The 13,622-nt window shown below is 51.5% G+C and overlaps 1 protein-coding gene across 1 annotated transcript; it reads left to right on the top strand.

Moving 5' to 3' along the window:
- Positions 1-5,379: 5,379 nt before the first annotated feature.
- Positions 5,380-5,577, top strand: LOC308515814 (keratin-associated protein 19-3-like; the record flags this gene model as incomplete). The annotated part of the gene is made up of 1 exon (XM_081086433.1): positions 5,380-5,577. One exon carries the CDS (start codon positions 5,380-5,382, stop codon positions 5,575-5,577), a length of 198 nt encoding a protein of 65 aa, XP_080942559.1.
- Between the last annotated feature and the right edge of the window lie 8,045 nt (positions 5,578-13,622).

Raw genomic sequence — 13,622 nt, 5'->3', positions numbered from 1 at the left:
GCTGGTCCCTCTCCTGGGGTGCAGCCTGGCTGGTCCCCATTCCTCTCTCCCTAGTGTTGAGTGTCTGAGCAGTTAAGGCATGATGGCGTGAGGGCGTGATGGCCATTTGCATCTTAGCTCTTTATTATATATGATACATTGAGAAAATAAATTACATCAACATATTAACTATTGTAAACTCTAGGAAAGGGGTGTGGGATGTTTGCTGTAACATTTAGTCTTTCTCTTTCTGGGCGTTTTTAAAATACCCCATAAATGAAATATCTGAAGTAAAAGCAACAATTCTTTATTCTGTCCTTAATACATGTTGTCATATTAGATTTATGAAAACTGGCTCAAGAAGAAAAATATCTGAGTAGTTTTATATTTCACATAGAAATAAAGTCCATGATTAAAAATCTCTCCCAAAATACCCGTGTGGGGCCAGATAGCTTCACTGGTGAATTCTAAACACTTTTTGTTCCAAAGAATAATAGAAACACTCCTACATTTTAGGTTGACCTATCGCAATAAAAACATAATGCCACCAGCAGGGAGAATTACAGGCCGGTATTTCTCATGAGCACATATGCGAGGCTCCTAAGAACATACGAACGCATTCCGTCTAGCCACACATGCATGAAACGGATCAGACCTCCCGACCGAGGGAGTTTTATCTGAGGAATGAAGAACAGCTCGCCGTGAGAAAATCACAACACGAGACGCTGTAAGCGAGTACGGGAGACACAGCATAATAGCCAGCATCCCGGGCGGAACCCTTCTCCCCGCCGGAAGGTCTACAGAGACCCAACCGGTGCCCAGGCCTGGGAGTGACTCTGCTTGGAAGCTGGCCTTTGCGGATGGAACCACGTTGGGATGCGGAGCCTCCAGGTGGGGCCAGGGAAACACGGCACCTTCCCTTCTGTGCCAGAGACGGGGCTCAGGGAGGAGAGGAAGCGTGTTCACAGAGGCGGCCGTGGCCGAGGGAGTGGGCGTGGGGACACCGGACCCCCCCGGGATGGTGGAGGGGAAACAGGGACCCGCCCGGGATGGTGGAGGCGGCCGAGGGGTGAAGGCCACAGAGGCGGGGCGGGCAGGAAGAACGCTCCCCCGTCCCAGGAGCCCAGCCTCACTCCGCAGGTTCTGGGCGCTCAGCCGCCAGGACCTGGAGGCAGCGGCTCCTGGTGTGTGGGACCCAGCTGGGGGCACGCGTGCTGGGCCTGGGGGCGTCGGCATCGCCTGCCTCGTCTTACGCATGAGGAGGGCATGACAGACACGCTTCGTCTGCCCACACGTGTGTGTGGCTCAGGGGCAGGCTGACTCTCTCCTATAAACGCATCCTCTATATTTAAATGGTGTTTCAGGAAAATGTAAATGTTTAAAAGTTAACAGACATTCATTACGCCTCCTTTTACAAGGCCTTGGCTGAGGCCTCGGGGATGCAAGACTCACATCCTCCAACTCAGGGCTCCGGCTGCAGCTCCGGTGACTGGTCAGGGACGGGAACCGTCTGTCCAGGTGGCAGCGGCAGTGAGTGACGGGGAGGGATGGAGGGGCCGGTGGGGACGGACGGACGGACGGACGGACGGACGGCAGGGACGGAGGAAGCGGCAGGAAAACTCACCGGGGAGAGGTTCTGAGCAAACACTCAGGGCAAGGAACTCCCGGGTGTGCAGAAGCGAGATGCGGGTTCGTGGGCAGAGGGACTTCACACGGCGTTTTAGCAGGAAGAGCCGGAAGGTGGGCTTTGGTTACCGTGTGACAAGATCTGAGTGTTTCCTACACATATGAAGACTGTTGGGAAGAAGTCACAGCGAGGAGGCGAAGTGCCGGCGTTTTTAGGATGTAGATATACTTGTACTTTCAGAGGACGAGTAGCCATCGAGAAATCCGCCCCCCCCCCCCCCCCCGTCATCATTACACTAATGGCCTCGCTACAAAGAAAGAAAAAATTGAGAAAGTACTTGTTTAATGAAAACCCAGCCTAAGACAAAGGGAAGAGCAGGGGAGGGAAGAAGAAGGGAAGGAGGAAGGCAAAGAAGGAAGGAATACCTCTGCGGAAATAAGCTATAAATAAAATATAACTTTTGCTTTAATAACCAAATAAGAATTCTTCTAAGTTTATAAAATTGTTTTGGCTTTTTATTACTTTTTTGTTATTAGTTTTTGATATAAGAAGTTGAAGAAGTATTGACAGAATGGTATGAAATCTACTATTTCTACCTGAACATAAGTTATGCACATTGACCACTGGCCTTGTTGATTGCCGACTCAAACGCCAAGCTCAAAATCCTCACCTTTAAAATACTGTTGTATTCACGCATTATTCAGGAAATGCTGAAATGGAACATGGGATAGTTTACAAAATTTGAATGACAAAATGTTTTTAAAAAACGCCTTTGTGACTCAATAATTGTCCTCTTGTCAGCGATCAAGTAAGTAAAATTTTATGCCGTAAGGAAGCTTCACTGACTAACAGGTCTAAGAAGGGACTTAGACATTGAAGAGACAGGAATACGAACATCATTGATTTTGCTGAGAGCTGAGCTGCCAGGGAAGTGGACCGAGCTGACAGACACTACCCAGCTGACGTCCCCGTGGCCGCTGGGTGAGCACAGCCTGGGGCGGGTTCCTATCAACTCTTCTCATTGTGGGCACGATAAGTTTTTGCTTTTGTTTTTAAATATTTTTATTAGAGAGAGAGGAAGGGAGAGGGAGAAAAGATAGAAACATCAATGATGAGAAACATCGATGGGCTGCCTCCTGCACGCCCCACCACTGGGGAACTAGCCCACAACCCGGGCATGTGTCCTGCTGGGGAACCGAACCAGCAACCACTTGGTGCCTGGGATGACGCTCAACCCACTGAGCCACGTCAGCTGGGCCACAGTAGGCTTTGTGGAAAGCAAGCTCAGCAGGAAAATCCAAGGGAAGTTTAAGCTTCCTCAGTTGGATCTCTCTCCAGTTAGGAAAGAATAGCGTAGCTGGGTTTCTATGTAGAGCAGTCTGGGTTTTGAGTCAACTTGATGTCACGCCCCGTGGTTTCCCCATCTGCTGCTGAGGGACCGACGAGCTTCTCTCACGTGTTCATTTGCGCCCAGAGGAACCAGACAGGCTTCAGCCACACCCCCACCCGGCGCTGGCAGCTGGCCTGGGGCCTGGGCGTGGACAGCAGTGGCCTGGACGCTGGTCTGGCTGCGGGAGCCACTGCCCTGTCTCTGACTTTGACTCCAGCTGGAAGGTCTTGGTCCTGATTCTGGCCCCAGGGATGTGGACTTGACTTCGACTGAAACCCACTGATGTTCCCAAGCCTTAGAGACAGGACGCTCAACTTCCAGGCTCTTTACTCAAAGTGTTTCCTAACCTGCCTCCTGGGCTGCTGGGCACGGCTTCCACGACCCCCGTGGGCAGGGCTGAGGCTGTGGCAGGGCCGTGGCTGACGGGCGTGGCAGATTGGAGAGGAGGATGCGATGTGACACCTGTTTTGGGACAGTTCTCGGGAGAATCGTCCAACATCAAATTCCAACTTTTCAAGCGTTGTATCCTGTCAAATCTATTTCCAGCTCAGAACACGGAGAGAAGATGGATTGCCCGCTTACGAGCTCGTTGGCGTGAGATTTAAGGGCTGTCTGTGTGTGGACAGCTGTTCAATAGCAGTTTGGACTAATTCTATAAATATCGGCTGTTTTACCACCGGCGCTTTCTGCTTTCACTCTCCAGATGCTAATTTTTCATCTGAGATTCTTCCAGCGCATTTTACGGGGGGAGAGAGCGCCATGATCATTTCCCAATAAGCGAGTTTAATGTGGCGTCGCCACCGGGTGACCACGGTCGTCATTTATCTTACGTGTGTCCTTTGTTTTATGATTTCGCTGGGAAGACAACTGTGTCCCTTCCTGCGGACACCGGGTATCCATGCTGTTACATCAGCGAGAAGGAAATACCAAGGATTGAGATGAGGGGAGAGGCGGCCGGTCTTCCCAGGCCCGTTCTCTCCGTCAGTCAGATCCAGACCCCGGGCCGTGCCGTGTCAGCCAGCTCAGTCCTCCCAGACAGTCCATAGGCTTAGACGGCTTCTCGGTTCCCTAAAATTCACATCGGTGTGGCCCGGCCGGTGTGGCTCAGTGGTTGCACATCGACCTATGAGCCAGGAGGTCAGGGTTCGATTCCCAGTCAGGGCACAGGCCCGGGTTGTGGGCTCGATCCCCAGTGTGGGGCGTGCAGGAGGCAGCTGATCCATGATTCTCTCTCATCATTGATGTTTCCTCTCTCCCTCTTCTTTCCTCTCTGAAATCAATAAAGATACATTTTTTAAAATTTACATTGGTGTGAACTCCCAAGTCTGGCTATGATTTGGGTGCTAAAACCCCTGGACTGAGATTCTGGTCATTCACAGCCTTGATTATGATTTTAATTTATTTGGCCTCTTAGACTCAGGTTAAACCCACGGTGTTCGGAGTCACCTGGGGAAACTGGTATCAGGAACGGCGAGGAACCTTACGTTGAACTCTGAACCGAACACTCTCTGGACCCTGCCATACACACCCTGTTATTCATTCTCTTTAAAAAATATTCTTATTGATTTCAGAGAGGAAGCGAGAGGGAGAGAGAGAGATAGAAGCATCCATGATGAGAGAGGATCATTGACCGGCTGCCTCCTGCACGCCCCCCATCGGGGATCGAGCCTGCAACCCGGGCCTGTGCCCTGACCTCCTGGTTCATAGATCGATGCTGAAACACTGAGCCACACTGGCCGGGCTATTTATTCTCTTTTAAACCGGCTGCCTCACCAGTTCTTTGTAGACTGATGGCCACTCAATCTCCTCACCAGGCAGAGCTTTGGGGTTGGTTTTCTCTCCTAAAACCTTTGCTGTTTCCACTTTTAAGGTTTTGCTCCACGTGAAGCTGGTTGCCGTGACCTCTGGAAGGATCAGACCTTCTTCTCGCTGTCGGGAAGCTCTCAGAGGCCGTCGCTGCAATGGAGACATTGGTTGGAGAGGAGTGATCGATGGGGAGATGGCAGAGCAGAGGGGGCGACTGACTATAAAAGGAGCCATCAGGTGTCGGCGACAAGATGAGCCTGGCGGTGAGCAATCCGCTGAGGGTCAGGAATGTGCCGATGTGGACGAGTCAGCCATGTCTTCCCATCAAAGCAAAGCCGCACGCTCAAGGCCGCCCAGTGGGAGGCTGGGTCAGCAGAACTATTTTAATGGGAGTGAGGCCTCTGTGTCAGGAGACGGCCTCGGTGAGTGACAACATTCCAGGCGATGCGCGGGGCGACACGGAGGAATGGTCACGTGATTCAGCACCTGCTGGCCCATGTATATAAGCTCCCTCCCCACTCGCCGACACTCACTCTCAGGACCTCGTCTTGAACAGAAACACACTCCCCCTGACACCATGAGCTACTATGGCAGCTACTACGGAGGCCGCGGCTACGGCTGGGGCGGCTTCGGCGGCCTGGGCTGTGGCTATGGCTCCGGCTGGGGCTGGGGCGGCCTTGGGGGCCTGGGCTGTGGCTATGGCTACAGAGGCTACGGCTGTGGCTGCTGGCGCCCGTCCTGCTGTGGGGGATACGGATACTCTGGCTTCTACTGAAATCCTGCCCAGCAGCCCCACATCTGAGGCCATGAAAGGGGGACCCAAATGTGACTGCCGTGGCCAGACCAGGACCCGCTAAGGTCCAAGCATCAGGGACATGACTAGGAATGTTGATCACCTCACGGTTGTCTGCACTATGTCCCCTGGCGTTTCTTGTTTGCATTCTCGTAACTGTGAGATTCTCTGTTCTTTTTGCAATAAATGAGTGTAAGTTAAGACGGCGTACGTGGCCTTTACTTTTCTGCGAGAGTCCATGGCCAGCGTGGCTTTCGCGGGTTCAAAGACTTGGAGGGAGGGCTGACGCGCAAATGATACACAAGACGGAATATTAATTTTTATAATTATCGGGGGAACCAGAGAACAACCCAACTAAAGAAGTCGCGTTCTCCCTGTTGCTGCTTTCCCAGCTGCTTCTATTAGCTAGAATACACAGTTCCCTTTAGGACGCAAACAGACACATCGATGGTAATGCTTAGCAAACAGTAAGAGTGCCTGGTCTTGGGGAGTTTGCTTTAGGCCATTGAGTCAGCAGCAGGTAATAAAATGTAGGTATTCACCCTGTGAATATCAAAGGAGTCCTGGTCAGCCTTCTGCCAGACTCCTTACATTTATATCCATTACTGTTGATCTTGGTCGTCAGCACTCTTCTATTTAGCTCAAAATATCAGAGTGAGTATTTGTAACCTTACCAGTTGATAATGAAGAACATAAACTACTCCATGAAAAACTAAAGTAAGAGGATCTGTATATGCATCACACACACACACACACACACACACACACACACACACACACACCCAAGGCCAGACAGGCAGATAGATGTAAACCCTCACACTCAGTTGAAATGAAATTTTTCTTCTAAACACAAGACCAGCTCGTATTCAGCGTTTGTAGTGAGACAACACGGATGCTTAAACTTATCACTGAAATGTCAGTTATAGGCACTTTCACTTCTCCAGCGAGGCCAGCATGAGGAACAAGTAAAGGGTGTCCCAAAATTCACGCAAGAAGTAATTTTGATAGAAAACACAGGTTTATAATTAAAAATTGTAAATTTGTTATTGATTCATAAAGCATACAGTATAGGGTTATGTATGGAATAGCATATCGGGTAAATGACCTCCACGGCTTTGCTGGCACATACGCACTCTTTTGTTGAAATTTTCCATGACCGTTTTGCATAAATGTGGCTGAATTTCGATGAGGCTCATTTTCATCTTGATGGCTTGGTTAATCGACAAAATTGTCACTTTTGGGGTTCAGAAAATCCACGAGTGATTGTTGAGAAACAAATGCATCCACAACATGTCACTGTTTGGTGCGGATTTTGGGCTGGAGGCATCATCGGACCATTCTTCTGCGAAAATGTGGCTGCTCAGGCAATAACAAAAGAGTGCGTATGTGCCAGCAAAGCCGTGGGGGCCATTTACCCAATATGCTATTCCACACATAACCCTATACTGTATACTTTATGAATCAATAAAAAATTTACAATTTTTAATTATAAACCTGTGTTTTCTATCAAAATTACTTCTTGCGTGAATTTTGGGACACCCTTTACTTTTCTGTTTTGTTAAAAGCTTGTTGGTGTTTGGCGATAAGGAAAAGAAGTGAAAAGATAAAACCGGTCTCCACATTTGCACTGAAAATGCCCTTCTTCACGTGACTCCCCCGTTTCTCCAGGGCCGCCCGTGACGCGCGTGATTGTTCTCCATGGAGGCCGCGCCTGACGTGCTCACGGGGACACGCAGGGCTCCCTGCCGCCCGCTGCCCCGGGTGGCGTGTCTGCACGGACACAGCTGCCGTGGAGTTCAGCGATCGCCGCCCATGCACCCTCCGTTGTTGTGATTATTAAATATCCTGCGGAGGCTCTTTGGCGGCCCTTTCCTGATTGGGCGGCATCTTTGTAGAAATAACTCTGAACAGCGCTGAACCCAAACCCTATTACAAGTGATGATGCGTAGGAAAGTCTCCGACTGGCTCGCTGAGCGCAGGCACCGACTTGCTGAACCGGATCTTGCCTCCACGCCTCTCAGTGCCTTGGGAGGGAGAGGGGCTCGAGCCACACAGTGACAGACAAGAGAGTGCAGGGCCCTGGCCGGTGTGGCTCAGTGGATAGAGCGTCGGCCTGCAGACCCCAGGGTCCCCGGTTCGATTCCAGTCAGGGGCACGTACCTGGGTTGCAGGCTCCTCCCCAGCCTGGGCCCCAGCTGGGGCCCCTGCAGGAAGCAACCCATCGATGTGTTTCTCTCGCATCAATGTTTCTCTCTGTCGTTCCCTCTCTCTTCCTCTCTCTCTAAAAATCAGTGGGAGCCCCAGCCGGTCTGACTCAGTGGGTACAGCATCGACCTGCAGACCGAAGGGTCCTGGGTTTGATTTCGGTCAGGGGCACGTACCTGGGTTGCGGGCTCGATCCCCGGGGGGGGGGGGGGGGGCGGCGGGGGGGGGGAATGTGCCGGAGGCAGCTGATCAATGATTCTCTCTCATCATTGATGTTTCTGTCTCTCTCTCCCTCTCCTTTCCTCTCCGAAATCAATAAAAACATATTTAAAAATAAAAAAAAAACAATCAATAGGGAAAACCCTTGGGTGAGGATTAACAAAACAAAAAGGAAGTGCGGCCCCTTTCTGTGCCCCCCGGGGGGGCTGCACCCCAGGGCGCCTCAGAGACATGTGCACACAATGCCTCCGCCCGCCGACCATCTCCTGTAGGGCCTGCCGGGGCCTCCTGGGGGGCCTCCTGGAGGGTGGGTCTCCGTGCAAACGTGTCCCGTGGTGGCTTGGCTGGTTTTCCATCCTGGACTTGCTTGGAAACAGACGGTGCACCGAGAGCATCCCTCTGTATCCATGGAAACCTGTCCGTGTCGGGTCCGTGGGTTCAAACTTCAGGAGCGGGCTGGGCTCTGCAGGCGCCTGTGCTGAGCACCTTCCCGGAGCCTCCCTCCCTCCCGCGGGCTCTGTGTCCTGTCTCAGGGCGGCCCCTCGGGGCCAGCTCCTCAGGGACAGGCTCCCCCTTCTCCGTCCTCCCCGCCCACCCGCCTGCCCCGGCTGCCTCTCGGCCACAGCCTCCCCGATGCCGTGACTCCTCTCCTGGCACCTTCTCCGAAGTCACGGGCAGAACCTCATGTGCCTTCGTCGGAGCCACCCGTGCACGCGTGGTGACATCACCGAGCCCAGCAGCGCCCTGATACCGTCCCACACGCCGTGACCCTCCCAGGACCGGCCGTGTCCTCGCTGCAGCCACAGCCTGGCCTGGCCTCCGGCTAATGGGCCTTAAAGCAGCAGGAGCTCCGAGGCCGTGGCCGTGGCTGGGCCAGGGAGGTGGGGCTTGAGGAGAAGCATTGCTTTCATGTAACGAGGAGGAGCAAGCAACCTATTTGTTTTCTTTTTACTATTTTTATGGATTTTAGAGAGGGAGGGGGAGAGAGAGAGAGAGAGAGAGAGAGAGAGAGAGAGAGAGAGAATGAAGGGGAATCATGGATCAGCTGCCTCCTGCACGCCCCCACTGGGGATGGAGCCTGCAACCCGGGCCTGAGCCCTGACCAGGAATCGAACCGGGACCTCCTGGCTCACAGTTCGCCGCTCACCCACTGAGCCACACCAGCCGGGCAGGCAGAGCGATGGTTCCTTAACCACCTCGGCTGCCCCAGGCCAGCAGTAGGTCCTGCAGGGCCGTGGGGGTCAGGCTTTCCTCTCAGCCTCACAGACGAGAGGGGCTGTGGCCGCGGCCGTCATGGTGCCGGGGGGGATGCGTGTTGGGTCTGGTCTTCAGTCCAGGTCCTCGGAAGTCACTCCAGGTCTGATGCCGGCCCTTCTCGCCTCTCTGTTAGCCTCATGGCTTCCAGACGGCGGGTCCTTCCACAGCCTCCGCCCTGGTCATCGCTCAGGACCCCCGCTGTGGAGGCCCCCGAGCAAGGGCATCACCGATGTCTGCCCTTCCTGCCCTCGGTCCCTTTCCATTTGGCTTCCGGGCCCATCGCTCAGGGGGACGGGGGGTCTCTTACCGGCACCATGAGCAGTGGGCTCTGCATGCTCAGCGGACGTGAGGAGCAAACAAGACGAGATGAAAGGAGGCTCAGGAGGGAATGACGCGATGGAGGGAAGTGGTGACAGAGGTGTCCGACCCAGGCCGCTGCCCACGCCACACGGCGGACTGAACATAACCCCGAAGAGCCGGGAGAGGATTGGTGGTGGCAGGAGTTTGGGGGGCGCAGGGAAGAGCAGGTGGAGCATAGGCGGTTTTTAGGGCAGGGAGGTTATTCTGCATGACCTGTTTTCGTGGTCACATGACACGCATTTGTCCAAACCCACAGAACAGGACAACACAAGAGCGAGCTCCCATGTACGCTGTGGGCTTTGATTCCCAACAGTGTGTCCATGTGGGTTCATTCATCATGACTCCGGTGCCATACGTGTTTCATATGCTTAACAACGGGGGAAGGTGCCTGTGTGCGGGTGTGTAGGAACTCTCTACTTCCTGCTAATTTTCTCTGTGATCTTTAGACTGCTCTAAAAATGGAACCTATTTATGTAAAAGGGGGGACCGCATAGCAGGTGAGAGACAGGGTGGAGAAGGGGAGGCGCAGTGAGTGGAGGGACGGAGCAGGGTGTGACGGCCTTTAGGAAGCACCTTGGAGAGACTCATCCCGGAGGAGAGGAGCCGATGAGAGAGGATGAGCTTTGCTCAGCCTTTAGAGCCCTCGAGAGGCAGGCCTTGGTGACTGTCATTCTCTCTGAGTTCCAGACCAATGTTATCCCACGCTCGCCAACGCCCACAGGACAACACAAAGACTACAGAGTACACAACTGCCCGGCTGGTGTGGCTCAGTGGTTGAGCATTGACCTATGAACCAGGAGGTCAGGGTTCAATTCCCGGTCAGGGCACAGGCCCGGGATGCAGGCTCCATCCCCAGTGGGGGGCGTGCAGGAGGCAGCCATTGAGTGATTCTCTCTCATCATTGATGCTTCTCTCTCTTTCTCCTTCTCCCTTCCTCTCTGAAATCAATAGAAATATATTTAAAAGAAATAATAAACAACGGATTTACTTAATAATTATATACCAATATTGGTTATCCATTGTGACAAGCAATCATGGTTTCTATACTGCACAGTAGAATGAAAAGGGAACGGTGAGCACGCTGTGATGGTCACTGTTCTCAGAGGAGAGGAAACATCTTTGGCTCCTTCCTCGCGTCCGCATGGCGCTCAGGGAGCTGGTTCTGGGTCCTCTCCAGCGCCTGCTCCCCTCCCCTCTCTCTGGACGAGATGTAACTCACTTTACAAAAGGAGGGAAAGACGTTAGAAAAGGAGATGGTAACGTGCAGAGCCCTGCATTCGACCTGTTTCTTTGATTTAATTTGTAAGTGAACTACAGCCACTAGAGGAAGTACAGCAACGAAGACAACCAGATGAAGAAGCGTTTACTGAGAAACGCGGTCGGATGGGGCAGGTCTGCGGGCATGAAGAATGTCGCTGGGGTCCGGCACGCCCGAGAAAACATGGATTCCTTCTCGGGACCTGATGCAACGGCTTCCCCACAGCTCCCCTGCGGCGTGAGGGACGCTCAGCTCACACATATGTAAAGTGTGGGCCGCGATGCGTTGCTAAAGTGATAAAACGACCTTGAAGGCCACTCTACCTTAACTACAAAGACATTTCGGACATTTTAATGAGTGGGCGGGCCTCTCCCTGAGTCAGGGAACAAAGAATTAATGACGTAGCTATGTAGATGCAATAATAGTAAAAATAACACAAAATGGGCTACACGTGATTGAGCACCTGCTGGCTCAGGTATATAAGCTCCCTCCCCCCTCGCTGACACTCACTCTCAGGACCTCGTCTTGAACAGAAACACACCCCCCCTGACACCATGAGCTACTATGGCAGCTACTACGGAGGCCGCGGCTATGGCTGGGGCGGCTTTGGGGGCCTGGGCTGTGGCTATGGCTCCGGCTGGGGCTGGGGCGGCCTTGGGGGCCTGGGCTGTGGCTATGGCTACAGAAGCTATGGCTGTGGCTGCTGGCGTCCGTCCTGCTGCGGGGGATACGGATACTCTGGCTTCTACTGAAATCCTGCCCAGCAGCTCAGCCTCTGAACTTACAAGGGACTTCCTCCCACATTTGATCTAAGTAACCGGACAGCAAACCTCATGCTGGGTTATTCACTCTAAAGTCTTTAGCTCCTCAGGATTATGGGTAGATTTTCAACTATGCCTGTGTCTCCCTCATAAACCCAGGATCCTCTGCGTTTGCTGTCAGAACTGATTGGACTGTCTGTTCACCTTCCAATAAAGCATTGAATTTGAAAATAAAGTATGGTTGTTGGTTTGTTCATGAAACTCAATTATGGGGAAGTGATTATGGGCACATCTACTATCTTCTTGGCTAACAATCATTTTTCTTTCACACGCCTCTCAAGCATGCATAGAGGTAGAAAAATAGATATAAAAATAAATAATTCTACTCTGAAATGAAAAACATTGTTTTGAAATGTTAGTGGTTTTGTATTTATCAATATCTTGCTTCTATTTGGATAGTATTCAGATGTAAGTCAATAAGAAAAAGCAACGACAATGTAACATATCAATATATTTTCTTATCAAATATGTGTTTTATTTAATTGCTATTTCTCAACTCACTCCTTCCATTTGTTCAAGTGGTAACAGATCGGGTGTATCATGGGCTGATGGAGGAAGTCACCCATCTGCACACGACTCTTATTCTACACAATCTCACCCGGTGTGTCGGGCTCTGAGCACATGATCTCAGTCAACTTTGTCATCAAGCAGCTGACCCAGAAGCCAACCATGGATTGGGGTAAATTCCTTTCATATGAGGTCATGGAACTCAAACATTTCAACTGAACGTTTCTGTTCGCTTTCGTCTGCTCTCACTGTGTCTCACTGGCATCCTTCCTCACCACCATCACCACACCGAGGAATTAGCTTCCATCCAATCAGGGAAAGAAACAAGACGTAATTGTGAGCTTGTTTATGGCTTAGCTGAGACTGATGACAAACACAGCTGAGTCCCAAAAAGTCTCTTAGAAATCTGGATTCCAGTGAAATCTGAATTCTCCTGATAAAATAGTAACTGGAGAGCAAACCTCATGCTGGGTTATTTGCACAAAAGGCAGGAACAATCTATTTATACAATCTATATATTGATACAATCTATATATATAAAAGGCTAATATGCTAAGTGTCCCCTTGGGAGTGCGACAGGGAGACCAGGAGTTTGACGGCTTGCTATGATGTGTGCTGACCACTAGGGGGCGGCGCTGAATGATGGAAGGCCCTGATCAGCCCTGATCACTGGCCAGGCCTAGGGACACTATCTGTGCACGAATTTCGTGCACCGGGCCTCTAGTTTTTTTATAAATGTAAAGAAATACCAATGGTGTTTTTAAAAAATCAAGTGACATATTCAGGAAATAATATAAAATGAAGATATTTTGTCTAAGTTGGTCAACCTTGGTCAAATATGTTGACTGAGTGCGACGTCCAATCACAGACATGGTGCGGGAGGCGCGGAGCAGCGGTGCCTGCGGCTCACTCCGCAGAAAGGCCCAGAGATCTGGCCTCTGAGGCCTGTGTTGGCCGTGGTGACAGGGGGAGAAGCGGAGCCTGACTTTGACTCTCAGGGTGTTTTCTCCCTTCGTGCAGCCAAACAGAGAACCTACCGCCAACGTCCGCTCAGCTCCCGGTACGTAACTGATCCCGGGAGACGTGGCAGGGGACTTCCTCTCCCAGCGGAATCGCTGCGTCCCTGACGTTTCCTGTTGGGATGCATGTCATCACATCTTACTTTAGGGTTTTATTCGTTTTGTCTCAGTAAAGAAGGAAAACTATGAATTTATAGCAGAAGTGCCCTCATTCCACAAAAAGCTGTCATTTGGCCAAAAGAAAAATATATGTTCATTAGCTCACGCACCAACAGAGGGTCTGAATGCCATCACCAACTTATTATTTTCTCGTAGAAAGCGCTCAAAAACAGAATGACAAAGAAAGAATTGTCGAAATCTTTCAGCTCATTGAATTAAGAG

The sequence above is a fragment of the Myotis nattereri genome (assembly GCF_964212035.1).
Source record: "Myotis nattereri genome assembly, chromosome: 3".
Lineage (NCBI taxonomy): Eukaryota > Metazoa > Chordata > Mammalia > Chiroptera > Vespertilionidae > Myotis > Myotis nattereri.
The sequence above is the reverse complement of the archived record's forward strand: the minus strand, read 5'-3'. Positions and strand labels throughout refer to the sequence as shown.